At 36.7% G+C, this 17,451-nt stretch overlaps 1 protein-coding gene across 1 annotated transcript in view; it reads left to right on the top strand.

Annotated features, from left to right (window-relative positions):
- Positions 1-17,451, top strand: part of tusc3 (tumor suppressor candidate 3) — a 64,149-nt gene that overhangs the window by 25,424 nt on the left and 21,274 nt on the right. The window contains exons 3-6 of the mRNA XM_044114789.1: positions 6,357-6,474; positions 7,433-7,573; positions 9,169-9,309; positions 10,197-10,286. Coding sequence (XP_043970724.1) covers positions 6,357-6,474; positions 7,433-7,573; positions 9,169-9,309; positions 10,197-10,286 — 490 coding nt within the window. The remainder of the gene's footprint in view (positions 1-6,356; positions 6,475-7,432; positions 7,574-9,168; positions 9,310-10,196; positions 10,287-17,451) is intronic.

Consider the following 17,451-nt stretch of genomic DNA (forward strand, 5'->3'; position numbering starts at 1 on the left):
ACATTACAGACACACACACACACACACACACGCGCACGCGCGCCTGGCCTAGAATATGCTGATGTTTGGCTCACCCCTGTCGCCCAGATTGTATATTCATAAAACTGCACACGCAATCGGAACGGCAAATGGTCTTATGTAATAATAACCTGTGGGTTACACTGACATTTTGATCAAAAATACTCCAGCTAGTCACACTGCCAGTGGGACATGAATAAATTTCACAAAATAAGACCATTGAGACAAAGTTACCTACTTACTTACTTACAAGGAGACTTAGAAACACTTGGAACACCATCCTGAAATGTGCAATATTTAAGAGTATATAAGTTTTATATTTAGTTTAAGATGATTTTGCCATCTGCTTTCTAAACCATTATTCCTGTATTGTCAGTTAATTCACATTGAGTCACAAGATGGAGACAGCAATTCATTCACCCTTAAAACCAGCTGATCTAAAATATGTTGAATACAAACCTTCCAGTCGACCCACTATTGTATGTATGTATATATATATATAAAGAAGACTACAGATTTGAACTGAAAGCCATGTTTCTCTTAGTGCAACTTCATTTCAACACAATGGACAGTACCTGCAGCTGCGACGGCTCTGGAGTTGTCCATTGTTCTGAAAGCAGCTTCAGGTCACCACTGTTGCTTTTTTTGGGATCTCCATGTTTGCTAGCTATACAATCCCATAAAATCTGTGCTGAAATCCATCTTAATCACAGCATACAACAACACGAGTAGAGTCTAATCAAAGAAAATCTCTGTCAACATGCACAGTGTGTCTTTCTATCATCGTAGGGACTTTGCATTGACTTCCCTTCTTTTTTCATTTATTTCTGTAGCCTAACCCTTCCCTAAACCGAAACTTTTATCAGTTCATGCCTAAACCTAACCTATACTCAATTCACACCTTGAAGTCCTAAAACTAACTCCTCATGCAAAAACAGCACCACACAGGAGTAGTCAGTTCCCACAGTGTGGCATTTATTGGAAAAATTGTCTTTACTATGTAGCAGATACAAAGCCACACACACACAGTGTTGTATTTCCATCAAACTGACTTTATATTCACTTCCATTAGTTTTAGTAACTGCATTTATGGCTAACCATTACCAGTCAAGTCCTAACCTTAACTTAAACTTACTTCACGTCATACCTCTAAACTTAAATAGTAGAGCACAGTAGAAGTGAGCAAAAGTGATGCTGACTTTCCACAAATGACCTCCCTTTGTTGGTGAAAATGGAGAAAGTGGTCCTTTGTATGTTATACACACCCACAGCCCAGAGATTGTGTGTCTGCATTGGAGGAAAGCATTTCAAGCAAACATGGGAACAAACTATACATGCTGGTCAGAATTGAAGCTGTTAGCCAAATAATGCTGGCCTGCAAAGATTACCACATCATTTTAGGCGATTTTAAACACAAACATCTGAAAAATGTCTTACTAATACGAACGGGATTTTAATACAGTTTTCTAATGTAAATAACTATTAAGACTATGGCCTATGTGGTATTTTCCTGGGGAAAATAAGAGCATCTCCATATAGTCATGATGAAAACGTGATTTGAAAGTTGGCTTCAAACCTCAGTTCTCCTCCTGAAAACAATTGCAGAGTTTGCATCTACACACACATATCATTTGCTAACCATTTCATGTTCACGCCCGACACTTTAAAAAATGGAATATCTGTCTCACTTGGCAAACAGCTTTACATAGCCTTTAAATGCACATCTCGCTTTTGCCTGTGATCTTTGCACACTGGGGCAGTAAAATGACTCAATAATTTGGCTCATAACATGTTGTTTTTCTAGTGATACCACTTAATTGTTTGTCTACAAAACTAACAGCGTTGTTCTCCTGCTTCATAAACGTAGTGTCCTTAGCGCTGCAGTAGATAACGACGAGTGCTATGGTAGCTCACAGTGTAGAGCTCTACCACAAGGCTGTTGGTTAAGCACTGAAGTTGTCGTATCAAACAAACATGGAGTCGGAGCAGCCAGTTGAGTTTGACTTGTAATGGGAACAAGTTGTTTAAAATTTAAAAGTAGGTCGACTGCTGGGGAAAACTCATAGAAATTCACTAATGCTACTTAATTCTGTATTATACAGAAGATTCAGTTTTAATTATTGATTGAATGATTCCATCTTTTTCTTGTCATAAAAATTAGGGATGAAAACTTGGGCCGATATTAGACGTAAGTATCGCTGCTTTGGCAAAAAACCGATATTTACCAATATTTTAGATCAGTGTTTCTCAACCTTTTTTGAACCAGTGCCCCCATGTCCATTATCCAGGTCCCTCACCGCCCCCCATCAAAGAATTTGTAAGCTACTTTGCACTGAATATTATTGTATTATTAATATTACTATCCCTACTGTTGATGTTTTGATTTTTATGGTTGTTTCTGTATTTATCATCAAAAATCGTTTCCCGGATAACAAAAGAGCCATGTGAATAGAAATTATTTTTACAGCCGTCTAAGAAAAATGCAATGAATGGGCATTCAACTTAAAATCATTAAACCTAACAGCCAATCAGAGTGGAAAAAACCTTCTTGTTCTGTGCCATTTTAGTTGTTAAATCTTTCACAAAATGACCAGATAAAAGATGTACAACAATGCCAGTTTGAAGCTTAAACTATTTGCAGAAAGACTGAGCTCTGCTACATTAAAACATGGGTAGAACTGCAACTATATAATCAAAACTCTTCTTCTCTTCTGTGTGTTTATTCTTGCATTTTGTTCTTCGTTTGTTTCCATTTAGTTTTCTTTGATTAGTATTATCCACTCTTGGTTTATTGTTATGTCCTCTTTAGTTTCTTTATTAGTTTTATTTTATCGTTTGTATCGACGCTCACCACCAGTAATCTCCACCCATCACGCCATTCACCTGCTGCACTGCTTAATCATCATGAGTTTCACCTAATTTGCCACTCGTATTGATTTTTCACAGTTCACCGCCGGATTCTCTCATTCTGAATCACATCTAGCTCGTTGCTCCGTTCTAGGTCCCGGTTCTCCTGTGTCAGAGTTTTTTTGCATTGTTTCTCTTTTTTTTTTTTCTTTTTTTAACCCTCTACAGCGCGGAGCGGTCGGGAAGCATATCGATGGAGAAAAGCAGACTGACGTAAACCTTTTAAAACAACAGAAAAAGTCCCGGTATTCTGATTATTAAATTCACTTTCAGCACCGATGTTAACTATATAAAATGAACACTCTCTATGGTATCACCCATGGAGGGATTTCTTTATTTGGATGGGTTAATTTTTCTGAGGGATACACAGTGAGGGTATTGCAATTTTAGTCATTACATGTTTATAGGAGCAATATGTTGTCCTTCCATGGAAGCAGGCAGCATCCAGATGGACAATAAAACCCTTTTTAATATAAGTGCTGCTGTGACACGACTACAGCACTGCCAAAAGATATGTACAAAAATCCTCAATAAAACATAAAATATTTGAAAATCAGACACCAGACAAGTAAATCACAGCAAGGCCATCATTTGGTGTAACGCCGAACTGATGCGGTGAAGCTACCAGTAGCAGGAGAAGCTAACAAACACTGACGAGAAGAAGAGCTGCCATCGATACAGTTGCAGCCAGGCATGTTTTAATGTTACACAATACAGTTTTAGCAAGTTGCTCAAAGTCTAAACTGGTATTGTTGTGCATATAAGGTGTGAAGTTTACATTCGAGCAAACGCCCCCCAAAGGAATCTCAAAGCCCCCCTTTTTGTAAAAATATCCACCAGCGCCCTCTGAACGCCCTCCAGGTGGCGATACCGCCCTCCAGGTGGCGATACCGCCCTCCAGGTGGCGATACCGCCCTCCAGGTGGCGATACCGCCCCCGTTGAGAAACGCTTGTTTAGATATTATATACAATTCGGTCTGATGGAACATGTAATACAAATCAAAAGATACAAATATCTTTAGCTTATGTTTTGAGCATGCATGATGCATGCTCGTGTTTTACTGTAATGTAAACTTGGGTAGCGGCGCTCGACTATTTAGTGTGAGCCTTATATTTGACCACGTCGACGTCTCCAAGGAGACATTAAACCACTTTCTGAAATAAGTACCGTCCTTGTCCATTTTGACCGGATTTCTCACTCTAATCAGCCAGTCTGTTGCCTCATCAGTGTCTTGATTATGTAAGGTATTCATCATGAATTATATGATTCATAAATGTCAGCTCTTCTTTGATTTCAGAAAGGCATGACTGACTTGCATGTTGCTAAACGTTGTTGTTGTTTCACAATGCCTTCACAAATGTATTTAAAAATTTTAAGAATAACTTTTTATAAGCAATTATTGCATTGCCAAAGCTGGCTTATCACATTTTTTTCTGAGTCTTTTCATTTTTATCTATTTATTTGTAAGCTTCCATGTGGTTCAAACCAGATATTAACATACACAACTGGGCACAGATATTATAAGTTTATGCTTCTTTCTGCTCCTTTTCAGTCATAATTTCTTTTAGTTGCTACATGAACTATTCATATTTATTGAGTGAATGAAATAAAAAAATGTAATTTAATAATTGAATAAATTGTATAGAAATCTTGTTTTTCACCACATTGAATGTTGTCAATAAATTAGTGTTTTGAAACCTTAATTTTTTATGGCAACTATAGAAACAAATATAAAACCGCATCTAAAAATAACTCCATCAAGCAAATGACACATTTTGCCCACATTTAAATTGGCTGTTATGCTTGCATTTTGTGTTAGTTCTTCCCATGACTATGCATGAAGTTTTATTACCATTGTTAGTAGCTTGTCTTAAAGAGAGGAACTACTGTGGTTTACAGTGCAGAAGTGTAGAAAATAACCCAAGCAGATCTTGTAGGTAAAAAATGAAGTGGCATTTCATTGATCACGGTTCAAGAACTTTTATTTTTGAGCAGATATTTATATCATAACCACTCTGTGCTTGACATGAGTTGCATCTTGTCATTGAGTTGTCCACAACAGTTTCCTTTAGACCGTTGTTCATCTTTGTAGACTTATTGAATTTTGCCTCAACCTTTCACACCTCAAGAAGTTATTTATATTGGATCCAACACATTCCTTTTGCTTTCTTTATACATAAAACATGAATGAAATATCGTTCAGATGCTATTTAGGTTGCTGTATTTCCAATTCCTTAGCTGTAGCTAAACATAAAAACTAATATTGCTGCAGTAAAAGCTCATTAGCAATCTGAACGTTTCGTTTTATCCTGTCTTGTCTCGGCATGTCGGGCGTACCATATGGAGATGCTGACTGCCTGCATGTGCCAGAGACGTTTTGCTCAACAAAGCAGAAACCCCATTGTACCCTATTAGCTTTGTTGACTTTGGTATAGAAACTTGGATTCGTAAGAGTTTTAGTCATTTGGAGTGTGTGCGTGTGCGTGTTTGTTAGAATTTGTCACCTAGAGGTGCAACCTGGCACCAAGTGTTGCAAGGTTTTCTTCCTTTCTCACCATTGTAAGGGACGCACATGGTAGCTAACCGGAGCCACTGAGATGTTATATCTCAAAACACACCTGGCGATCCTAATGAAACCCTCGGTTTTCAAATGGGTGTCCTTAATAAAAGCTCCATTCAATGGACTGAAATGCTTTAGCATCATGAATTGGTTAAAAATGACATTAAAAGTAGAATTCGATGTTGAATTTGGGTAAAATGCTTGTAATATCAGCTCTCACCCTGCCAGCCTGAGTTCTGCCTGGATGGGTGTTTTTATGATTGATGCCTCAAAGGGAGTGCCCTACCATTAGCAGCACCTATAGAAATACAACATCACCACTCATGTCTCCTGATGGATGACTTCCCACTCAGTAAAACCTTCAGAGGAGATGACCATACTGAGGTGGATTCAGCATTTAGAAAAGAAAGATGTTTCTAAGACAGAGTGGGACTGCCAAAGATGCATAATGTGTGTCTTGGTTCCGTTTTCTTTTTCTCTTTTTTTCATTTTCTGATTATGTTTGTGTGCTTATTTTGTTTAGCTGTAAACATGGCTGTTGTCTAAATGATCTGTTCTGCAGATCAGGGTGCAGGAAAGTAAGATGAAAACAGGTCCTGTGAAAACGTTAAGAGAAAGAATGGAAATTATTGAGCTGATTGTACACAAAGCATAATAAATACAACACCTTCTTCTACCAACAATGAATAGTAATGGCTGCAAAGCAAGTTTCTATGCATGTCATGTGTACTCTCTTATATGGCATATCCACAAAATGCCATATAAGAGAGTAGCACCTGGAAAATGAGCTTTTGAAAAACTAAGCCACTGTATAAGATCATAACTATTATGAAAAATGGTAGCTGTAATTGTCCTGTGTTTATTTTATAGACAAGCGAATGAAGAATACCAGGTCCTGGCAAACTCCTGGCGTTATTCATCTGCATTTTCCAACAAGCTCTTCTTCACGGTTGTGGACTACGATGAAGGAGCTGACGTCTTCCAACAGGTAGGCAGTTTGTGTCACAACCTTGAAGTCTTTCCATCCAAAATACATTTTAACAGCACAAATATTCTTTTTATTTATTTTTAAACCAGTATATTTTTTCTTTTTAGATCTTAAACTTTTCTTAAAGTTACATATATCTCCATTCATTTAGATTCAGAGAAATTTGGTGACATGTTTCTGTTTTTTGTTTTGTAGCTTCATTAGCTTTAGCCTCATGTGTTGTAATCACTTATGGATCATATTTCTGAAACATATATTTTTGACTTTTTTGTCACCTAAGATGATTCTCTTTTACAAATTAATAATAATTTTACCCACTACATCTCAACACCAAAACCTTTCTGAGCCATTGTGGCACCTGACCACAAGTCGACAAAGATGGCCTAAGATTTCTTCACTGGAAAGCTTTATTATCTGGATTGTGTGGCTAAATGGTGAACACGATGTTGACAGCTGTTTTTCTTTCTTCTGTCGTTGGCATAAACAAAATACTGATTAGCAAATCCATTTTACAGCTGGAAGCAGCACTTTAGCGTCACGAAACACCTGGAAAATAAGGCTGGTGATGTAGAAGAGTGAGCATTTACAGCTTTGCTCTGACTGTGAGGAAATCATCACCGAGTCTGCTGTTCACATCTGTTTTTTCGGGGGTTTTTTCCTTATAATTTGAAGTTTATTTGTATTAATTTCTCAGAGCGTATTTGGGCCAATTAGTGATGGCTTAAATGAAGCAGAGGCAAAATCAGAATATTTAAGAATGTGACGTTACACACGGTTTGAAAAAAACCAGATTACTATTTCAATCAATGTATACTGTGCTGCCAATAATTACATGGAAACAGAGAGGTTGAGCAATATTTGTCTCTTCCATCGTTTGCTTGGCAAAAATAATGCATGACAGGTTTATGTTTGACAAATTGATTCTCACAATCGGAGGCTTATTTCCTTTCTTTTTCAGTTGAACATGAACAGCGCTCCAACTTTCATGCATTTCCCTGCAAAGGGGAAACCTAAGAGGGCCGATACGTTTGACCTCCAGAGGATCGGCTTCGCCTCAGAGCAGCTGGCCAAGTGGATTGCCGATCGCACAGACGTTCAGGTACAGCCTGATAAACTACCGATGCAGAAGAATGCACATTTGCAAGAAACCCAGATTTAATTTTTGTTTTTAATTGTGGCATATTTACAATTTCTCCATCTGCTGGAGCTTTAAAGTGCAGTTATGTCAATACTATGAGATTTTTTTTTTAAAGATCTCCCATTGCCTTGAGGGTCAAAGAACTGCGGGCAATCTTTTGTTGTTGTTGTTGTTATGGTTCACTGTCAGCCTCAAATTCAAGCACAAATGTAAATACAAAACACAACTTCAGTTGAAAATTTCTGTATTGCTTTAAAAAAAAAAAAAGCATTTTAATTAACTCTACACATACATGTCATCCAACACAGTCTGGTTTATTGGTGCGGTCTACCAAAACAATTCAATCTCTAAAATTTAAGTCACGGGTTTATACTCAGAATGGAAGGGTTTAGGCATTAAATATAATTGAATAAATTAACATAATCATGAATAAAATTATAATCTGTTTAGGAAGCTTTGCTTTGTCATAAATATAGATGGGAGAATTTAATAAGATGTGCAAAAACATTAAAAAAAAAAGATTATGTGCAAGTTTTCGTCCAAACATTTTACTGATGAACTTCTATTTATAATCCTGCCATTCAAGTATAATAATATAACCTAATTGCTTCTTCATATGTATTTATGTAGAGTCATTGCATAAGTTAGGAAGCGTAAAATAAACATTTTCCTCTTCTTTTCTAGCATAAGATATTTAATTGTTTTTGCTAACTCGGTTCTCTCTTTTTATGATTATAGAATAAATTATGTCTCCCTCAGAAAGATTAATGTGCAAAATGGTCATTAAGACTTTGTTTTTCTTCTTTTAGGACAGGGACAGTTTTCAAATGTTTTTTGATATAGTAATAGTGAACGTTTCTTTCCCAGAATCAAATCTGCTGGATGGAAAAATGTGCAGCAACAACAGTGTTGCTCTCTGTTTACGAATGATGTGGTGTCATCTGCATATTTATATCAGCATAAAAGATTTAAAAAGTATCAATAAAAGCATCTGAAAACTTCCCAAAAAAGTTACGAAATTATTCTTACATCTTCATAGACATATGCTGATAGGGTTCCTAACACTTCTGGTGCTTAAACCAATCAAAATGCTCGTAAGAATGCGTTATGGCAACCAGTCAATTAGTGATGACCTCGTAAGTATCATTGGAAAAAAATGTCAGCAAACCAAAGTGTTTTTAAGAATTTCTCATTTGTAAATGATAATATATGAGCAAGTTTAGTGGAGAAGCAGGTTGGGGAAAATGTCAACCTGATTCATTATGCTTGCCAAAATAAAATTTTATGCACAATCAAGTTTTTTATCTTGCTCTGCATACCACTGTTGTTTGAGAAACCTTATTTTTGTTTCAGAAATCATAAAATCTTGCCACAAACATCACTGGAATTCATTTTAGACTTTAATTGACGTCTCCAAGGTTGAAACCTGTGCTTTACTGTGGATTTGTGCGAAGAGAATATTTGGTACAGGTTTTAAATGCTCTTGTAGCACTTATTTGAGGAATTTTTTTATGTCTTCATTGCATTGATTTGCTGATTTCTTATCTCCCTCTTAGATCCGTGTCTTCCGTCCTCCAAATTATTCCGGGACTATCGCTTTGGCTCTTTTGGTGTCTCTGGTTGGAGGTTTGCTATATCTGAGGAGAAACAACTTGGAATTCATATACAACAAGACTGGATGGGCCATGGCTGCCTTGGTATGATAACTGAGTGCACACACACACATGCACCCGCTCACACACCAACACACACCAGCTTTAGTGTTAAAACCTTCTAATCACCAAGGGGATAGTTATCGGTATACTATTAAAGATTTCTCCTTGCTAAATAAATGACAAAGCATAATACTCAAGATTAATTTTTATAGTTTCTCCTCATGTCTAGAGATATTTCCCACAAATTTCTAAAAAGGATTGAAATGAATTTCTGGATAAATATAGAGAAAAACAATAATTACTGAAAAAATACGACTACTATTAATGCTGTCTATAAAAATATAGAAAATATGGTTTTATGAAAAATGAAGGACTTCTTAGATTTATTTATGTTTTAACCACCGTACATCCTTTGTCTTTGATGTAGCACTTAACTTTTTTTTTTTTATGTCAAAACCACTTTGGTTTTTGAGATACTGACAGAATCTAAAGATGAATAGCTCAATTTTCTAGACGGAGCTTCAATTGGACATCATGGTGTCCAATTAAATTAGTCAATTTTGATAATAAGACATCAATAATTACAAACTGTGTAAAATCATTTCTTTCAGGTTTTACAAGATCAAGCATTAACCATCTTGCAAAATAGCTGATCTCAGTTCGTCAAGATACTGTACTTTACTACACTCCAGTCTTGAATGTTAGCTTTATAAATGGACTTTATGTTTTGTGTAACACAATTAGACAATTACTGGAAAAACAAGATGGGAAATATGTGGAATTTTAAATTGAAAATTGTGTAGGAACAATTTATTATTAAGAAAATAATAAAATAATTGCCTTATTTTATGTACTAAGTTAAAATTCTCATTATTGCCTCACCTCAGACTCTCAACGTCTGTGTATTTCTTGTTTTCTCTCTGTAACAGTGTGTGGTTTTTGCAATGACGTCTGGACAGATGTGGAATCACATTCGAGGTCCTCCCTACGCCCACAAAAATCCACAGAACGGACAAGTGGTATGAAATGCAAACATTTATTTCCCTCCATGTTTTAAAAATATATTTTGTCAACCCGTAAAACTTCTTCCTCAACTTAACCTTTCTCAACTGCTTTGATCTATTTCTTTTTAAATGTTTGTTTATATTTGGGGCATTTTAATGTTTTTCTGTTTTTTTTTTTGTTTCAGTCCATTTTGTCTACCACATTTTTTAAAGAATTTTTAATTTTATTTTTAGACAAATGCTTCTTACTGACGATGTGTGTGCAAGCCGTCACATAGGTGCGAATTGGGTGGTCATCATTTAAGTTTGTTCACTCATGTGTGAAATTAAAAGGAAAATCTGTTGAAAACTGAAGAAAATGATTATGTGGAGAGAAGTTGATAAAAAAAAAAGGAGCTTGAGGATGGATGCTGATGGAGTAATGAGTGGGATGTTTGAAAAGAAAAAAAATAAATAACTCACAATAGACGGTACTTTAAAAGCACATCTAAAAGGATATCGTTTCATATGCCATCCGGACATTTGTATGCACAGATGCACAAAAACTCTTCCACCATCAGTCAGGGACAAGGTCAAATACACAAGTGAGCTGTGAGGTTTTTGTGGACACACTTGTTCAATTTCACACAGAAACGGGGGGGAGGGGAAACCTACTATTCACAGGCAGCAGAACTCTGCACAAACACACAGCTGAGAGGCGTCCACACAGCATCCACACAGACTCCCGTGGAGTAATAAAAACACGTTTCGACTCCTTCCTTCCCACCTGCCTCTTCACTTTTTCCATTCCACCACTTCTTTCTTGCGGAGTGTAAAAGGCGATCTATTTATCAGAAGATGTTACGTCTGTCATTTTTCAAACTTTTTGATGATATGCTACACAGTCATCCAGTGCGGCTTTTAATTTAGCTTTCACCCGTTCTTCTTCTCGCTGTCATTTCTACTGCCAAGCTCTTTGCTGCTTTCCCCCTGAGCCGGGTTTGTTTTGCCCAGGCGAGCTTCTGCACTTCAAAGTGAAAGTAAATGTGACCAAAACTCTGAATCCAGATTTAATCACTTAAGTGCAAATAAAAATAGAGGGGTTTTTTTTTCTTTTCCAGAGCTGTTGCTTCATAAAGATAAATTGTATACATCTTCACTATAACTTAAATTTGCGTTATATGTGTTGCACTTGGGGTTGAATGATATGGATTTAAAGTTTTATTACATATTTTGTAGTGCTGTTGTGATAATGATAGAACAACCATTTATTACTCCTCTTTTCTATAACTGTAGGACAGTAAACTCAAATTCTGCTCTTGAGAAACACACCCATTGATAATATGAATTTTTTTATAGGACACCAGTCACCGGCAGAAGTGTGATTTGTACCACTAAACCGCACATAGTAACAGCATTTAATTATATTTTCAAATGTATTGTTACGTAATGACACCATCATTGAACAAACAAATGGAGAAAATACTAAAACTATCTATCCAGACAATATGTAACCATTTATATATATAGATAAAAAAAAAGATCATTTGGGATTTGTGACAACGATAAATCAAAATTTTTATCATGATAAATGATAAACGGTATGAAAAATGCACACTATTCAAATAAAAGTGAAACTTTCAAATTCATAAGGCAAGAATAGAATGTAGAGGGATTAAAAATATTCCTTTTGTTTACAATGTATTCTATAAATTCCTAGTTACACAGCGGTGACAACTCCCACATGCTTAATAATTCTTGTTACGTTGTGAATTTTTCTTTCTTTGCCAGTTCCCTGAATCCTTCTTTCTCTCTCCTCTGTTCATTTATTCTCCATTTCCAGTCCATCTTTTGCATCTCTGACTATTCACACATTATGCAGCAGCTCTTAAGCTGAAGTGTGTTGTGTTTTTTTTTTTGTTGTTGTTTTTTTTTTAGCTAATCTGAATAATTCCTTCTTGCCTGTCTGTCCTTTTTTATTTTAATACCATGTTCTACCCTTTAGATGACTGAACACGGTGATGATGGCAGCATTAAAGCTTAGTCAAGTGTTAAGACGGGCTTTTGGATATAAGCAGAAATTAATTCAGCAGTTTTAAAAACTGGAGCTATGGGCATATTTTTTAAATCCATTGGTCAGCAGGTCATAAAAGATTTCCTACAAAGCAGGCACAAACTATTTTTGTTTTTTCCGATAGGTTCAGAAAAGGCTGCATCAGTGTACGATTACATAAGAATAGAGGAGAACTTCAAGAATGCTGTTTGCACTTTACAGCTACTACGGAAATGCAAAACCAAGTGTTTTCTGTTGTATATTTGCCTTTATTGTGCAATCTTTCATTCTTATTTTTGTTTTTCTTTGCTTAATTTGAACATGTTTATTTTTATTTACCTTTAACTTGTTGCTGGCACATTGAATTTCCCCAGTTTCTATTTTTTTTTCCTGAGGGAAAAAAAAACATGCTGAAAGCCTGATGGTGTGAATGTTTCCCAGTTAATTAGAATATTATCAAAGCTAATTTATTCTGTAATTCTTTTCAGAAAGTGAAGCAGATACAGTTGAAACCAGAAGTTTACATACTCAGAAATTAAAATTTTTTTTACTCACTATCTGAAAATGAATCGGACTGAGCCTCTTTTGTTTTAGGTCGGTCAGAATTAATAACTTGATTTCAAATGGCACAAAAATGAGAGAATGTGTCAGATTTATTTATTATTGCCTGTGAAAAAGACCAGTCTGTGGAACTCTAATCATGAGTTTCAGCTCTACATGCTTTATTTCTTGTAAGTGCAGCAGTCTGGACGACGTGGAGCACAGAGACATGATGCATGTTAACACTCTACATTTGACATTCTTGAGCTAACAGACTGAAATAGTTATGGATTAGCCACATTGAATCCTTTCTCTCTTCTTCTGTCTGTGGCGACAGTCAATGGCTTCATGGCCGCTGTGCACACGATATTGAATAGATACCCATCTTCTCATTTTTGTACTCCTCCCTCGCCTTTTTTTTTCTTATATATAACTTTCTCTCATCCCCCTCCTCTAATCCCTTCATCTTCCCAGACAGTGTAATTCCTTTAAAATGATGAGCGAGCGAAGCCAGGTAGACTCCATTGAAAGGATTTGTCAACTGACAAATGGCACAACAAAGTAGATGGAGCTGCTGTGCGTCACACTGTGCAGCCACGAAATACCGCTTGCTCATTTTTTATTTTATTTTATTTTATTATTTTTTGCTTATGCCCTCACAAAATGGGACATTGTGGAGGTTGGCTTTAACAAAGCTATACCCAAATTTGACAGGCACAAATTTGTTACACAGTCAGCACTCATACACTCCCTGGGAGGAAACGGTTGTGTGTTCTCTATTTAAGCTCCACAAACTAATGACGCCAAAAAAATCTGTTTTTGTCACACCCTTTGAACACTGCGACGCGGCTAATGATGGCACGAACTTGAGAGTAAGACGAAAGGCGTTACTGAGAGCAAGAACGAAAGAGGCAGAGGAAGTGTGTGTGTGAGGGCCAGGGCCGGCTACAAGAGGTCATCGGAAGACGTGCACAAAAACCATCACAGGAGCCCAACCGCATCCCCAACGCACAAAACAAGCACAAAGCATCCCACCCTCACCAATGTGTAGCGTGATGCGCATGGCACACAAAGACCCACACAAGGCAAAATGCGCACAATGCGACGCAGAAACACACACATCCATAGCATACACAGCATACACATGCCTACATAGCATATTTGTTACAATTTAGACTGAATCATAAAAAAGGCAAAGAAAGAAAGAAAGTCCTACTATAGGCAGGCTCAGTTCCTGTTGTCTGTGACATCCAGAAGAGAAATAAGTGAAGTGACAGCGTTTGCTTAATTTCTACTCTTTTTTTTATCAAATGTTTTGTCCAGATTTAAAGCTGCAGTTTGTAAGTTTTACAGAGCATGATTTTTTTACATGTGTTAAATGATTAATTATTATGTCGTGACAGCATAATGAGACAGATAATCTGTGGAAAAACTTTAGTTCCTCTGCCTATTTCCGGTGCTCCAAGTACCAACCGCAGAAAAACAATGCCCAGTCAGAAAACACCAATCAGAGCCAGGAGGAGGCTTACAGCTGTCAATCGCCCTCGTGAATGCGCCGCTCACACTCTCACCCTTTCTCTCTGCTATGCTACAGCTAGTTCACCAGAACATAATCTGCAATGAATGCTAAGGCTAGTTATCATGGTTATAAAGAATGCCAGAAGAACTGTTTTCCTGAAACGATGAGTGCTTTCTCTACCATTAGAACATTGAGGAGCATGTACACAAACACCATTGACAGCACTAAGACATTCCTCCTGGCTCTGGTTGGTTGTTTTTGACTGAGAGCGATGTGTTTTTGCACATCACAATGGTATCACCCAGAGGAGGTGGAGGAGCTTGATCTTTTTTTCCCCACAGATTATCTGTATCATAGCATATAATCACAACATGGTGTCAGTTTTAGCAAATATGGAGAAAACATGTTGTTGTACAGGTTGCATATTGCAGCTTTAGCTGTTTAAGAGTCTGTTTATACTTTTTCAGTTAGTTTAAACGTACCGCTACATTTAGCTTATGAAAGAAGCATTAGCTAGCAAGCTGCGTTCACCCCCACAGAGGCACACAGATGTATGTTCAGGACGTATTGACACACAAAACTACTTTTCATTTCTTTTTCCACCATTTTGCTAAGAATAAGGGGCTAAAAAACAGTCAAAAGTCAAATAATTCTAATAAAACATTTTTTTAATGCAAAGAAAAAACCTCAACGTGTTCACCGTGTGGACATTTGCAGCTTGCAGAAAAGCTCGGCCTGCTTTTTTCCTTTCTTTTTAAAGTTAGTGGGTGTGGTCCGGTGTGTACTTCCTCAGCCAGCTGACGTTAGATTTTCGTCCATCTGCTGACGTGTCTGCAGCAAAGCATATTCAGCGTCTTAATTTCCAATCACATGCTCAACATTCTGTGGATCATTTTTGGTGTGAGCTGCACTGACTGCAGCGGATCAAAACTGCAGTCCTTCTAGACGGCAGAGTTCGTTAAGCAGAGTTTAAACCTCAAGAGTCACAATTAAAAATGTCGGTCGTGGATAGAGAGGACTTTACAGTGCAAATTGTGCTGTGGTAGTCGGGTTCAACACATTTAAATGTTGGTGTTACAATTCAGCTCAGCTCTGAATTATTGGGGTGAATAATGATGAGAACCAGATGGCAAAACCCTGACTGGATTTAACTTCATTTATCGAGTTTGCTGAAGAGATTAAATAAATGGAGGTGAACATGATGGTGCAATCCAGAAAAAGGCGCATTAACTAAATAATAGCAAATAGACCCTTGACTACTGGTTAAAGAAACGGGACTAAACCTGAACTGAGGTAAAGTCCTTGTGTAGTTTCCATGTATCTGCTTATCTGAAATCCTAGTAAAAAGATCCACTCACAAGTAAGAAAAGGTCAGCTGGACATATTACTTTACATAAATAATACCTGATTATGTCAGAACATTGAGTGCAGAAGCACAATATTATAAGTTACTGTTAAATTGTAGGCTTGTGTGTATAATTACAGTACATTTAGTACTCAGTGCAAATCCATTCTGATTTTTTCAGGAATAATTGATTACTAGTACTATTATTCTAATCTGATCATATAAAAGTGTAACTTCATAAATTGTATGATCAAAATGTAATTAATTTCAGTGGTGGTAAAAAAAAACAACAACATTCATAATGGTGACCTATTTAAATCATTCATAATATTGATAATGACTTGCAGGGATTTTAATAAAATTAAATAATTATTTAGTTTATTGAAATAACTTTTTTTTTTTTTTTTTACATTAAATATCATTCTGCACAATCTTGGCCAACACTAATGACTTTCCGGTGAGGCACAGAGTTAATTTGCAAAAGCATCCTGTTGAGAATAAATAATTCTGTGTTTTTCTAGCTTTAGCTAGTTGCAATGCTAAAGCTAAAAGAAATGACATGTTAGAAAATGCCCTCAAAGCTAGGGCTAAGGGGTATGAACCACTAGGGAACGCCCTCTTTAGGGCGTAGCTTCAATAGAGGCTAAGAAAGGGAATGGAAAACTTCTGTTTTTGTCTGTTAGCGCCGAAAGGTAGCATGTGAAATGGACCATCTGTATTTTGGTATTAATAAATGTAATTCATGAATTCAACTCACTGACTCTTCTTCAACCTCATACATCAAAATCTTGGCACGGAGAACAGATAATTCTCCACAATCCTTACCGAGTGCTGGACATGGAGGCCACACAAGAGTAGCTGTTTTCATGGTCGGTTGTAACCCTACATGGGTTTTCAGAGCCAAATTATAATGTTGCAAAATAGTGAGAGTTAACGTGTTCACTGGTTTTTCTATTTTCATGAACTTCTGCCAGAAAATTAAACTTTGCAATTCTGATCACAGCACTTGTAATGTTGGTCTACGAGCCCCATTCACCGTCCCACACTGGACTACTGCATTTATTTTTTTCACAATGATTTCCATTGCAATAATTTTCAGGCCAGTCATCTTTGGCAACAGTTAAAAAATGTTTGTGTTTTGAACACTAACTCATTCTTAACTCCACCGGTAAGAAAGGCCTTAACACTTAATTTACCATAGCAACCTTTTAATTAATATGGCATTAAGCCACCACTCAGGCTAGACTGGATGTGATCCAGAGAATAAAATTAGTGGAATAACTAAGCCTGCTGAGGAAATGGAAGTTATCTCATTTTGATGATTGACGTCTCCTCAAAAGAAATATGGTTAAGAGAAAAAACACTTCAGACTGCTTTAACTGACTCCAGAGTAATTAAGCTGAAATCTCAACGGAGTGTGTAAACACCGCATTGCATAAATATCAAGGAGATGATGAAATTGTGAAACACAAACGTGTGACTAAAGTAGAGTGTATTTACTTCAGATTCAGTGAACCAACAACTATTTCCCTTATATTTTGGAAGTGATAGATTAATGCTTTTGGCATTTCTCTTACCTTTTTTAGTTATCTTTTTTTGTAAGTCTGAGGATCAGCACTGTTTTTGGTTTTTTTCCTAGCTGACACCCTTGTCCTCAACAACTTGAAAAAGCCCAGTTCCTATCATAATAGTAGTTTGAACACAGCCATTATAAATCACCTCCTGGTGTAAATTATACAACTGT

Source organism: Gambusia affinis, linkage group LG04 (assembly GCF_019740435.1).
Source record: "Gambusia affinis linkage group LG04, SWU_Gaff_1.0, whole genome shotgun sequence".
In the NCBI taxonomy this organism is placed as follows: Eukaryota; Metazoa; Chordata; class Actinopteri; order Cyprinodontiformes; family Poeciliidae; genus Gambusia; species Gambusia affinis.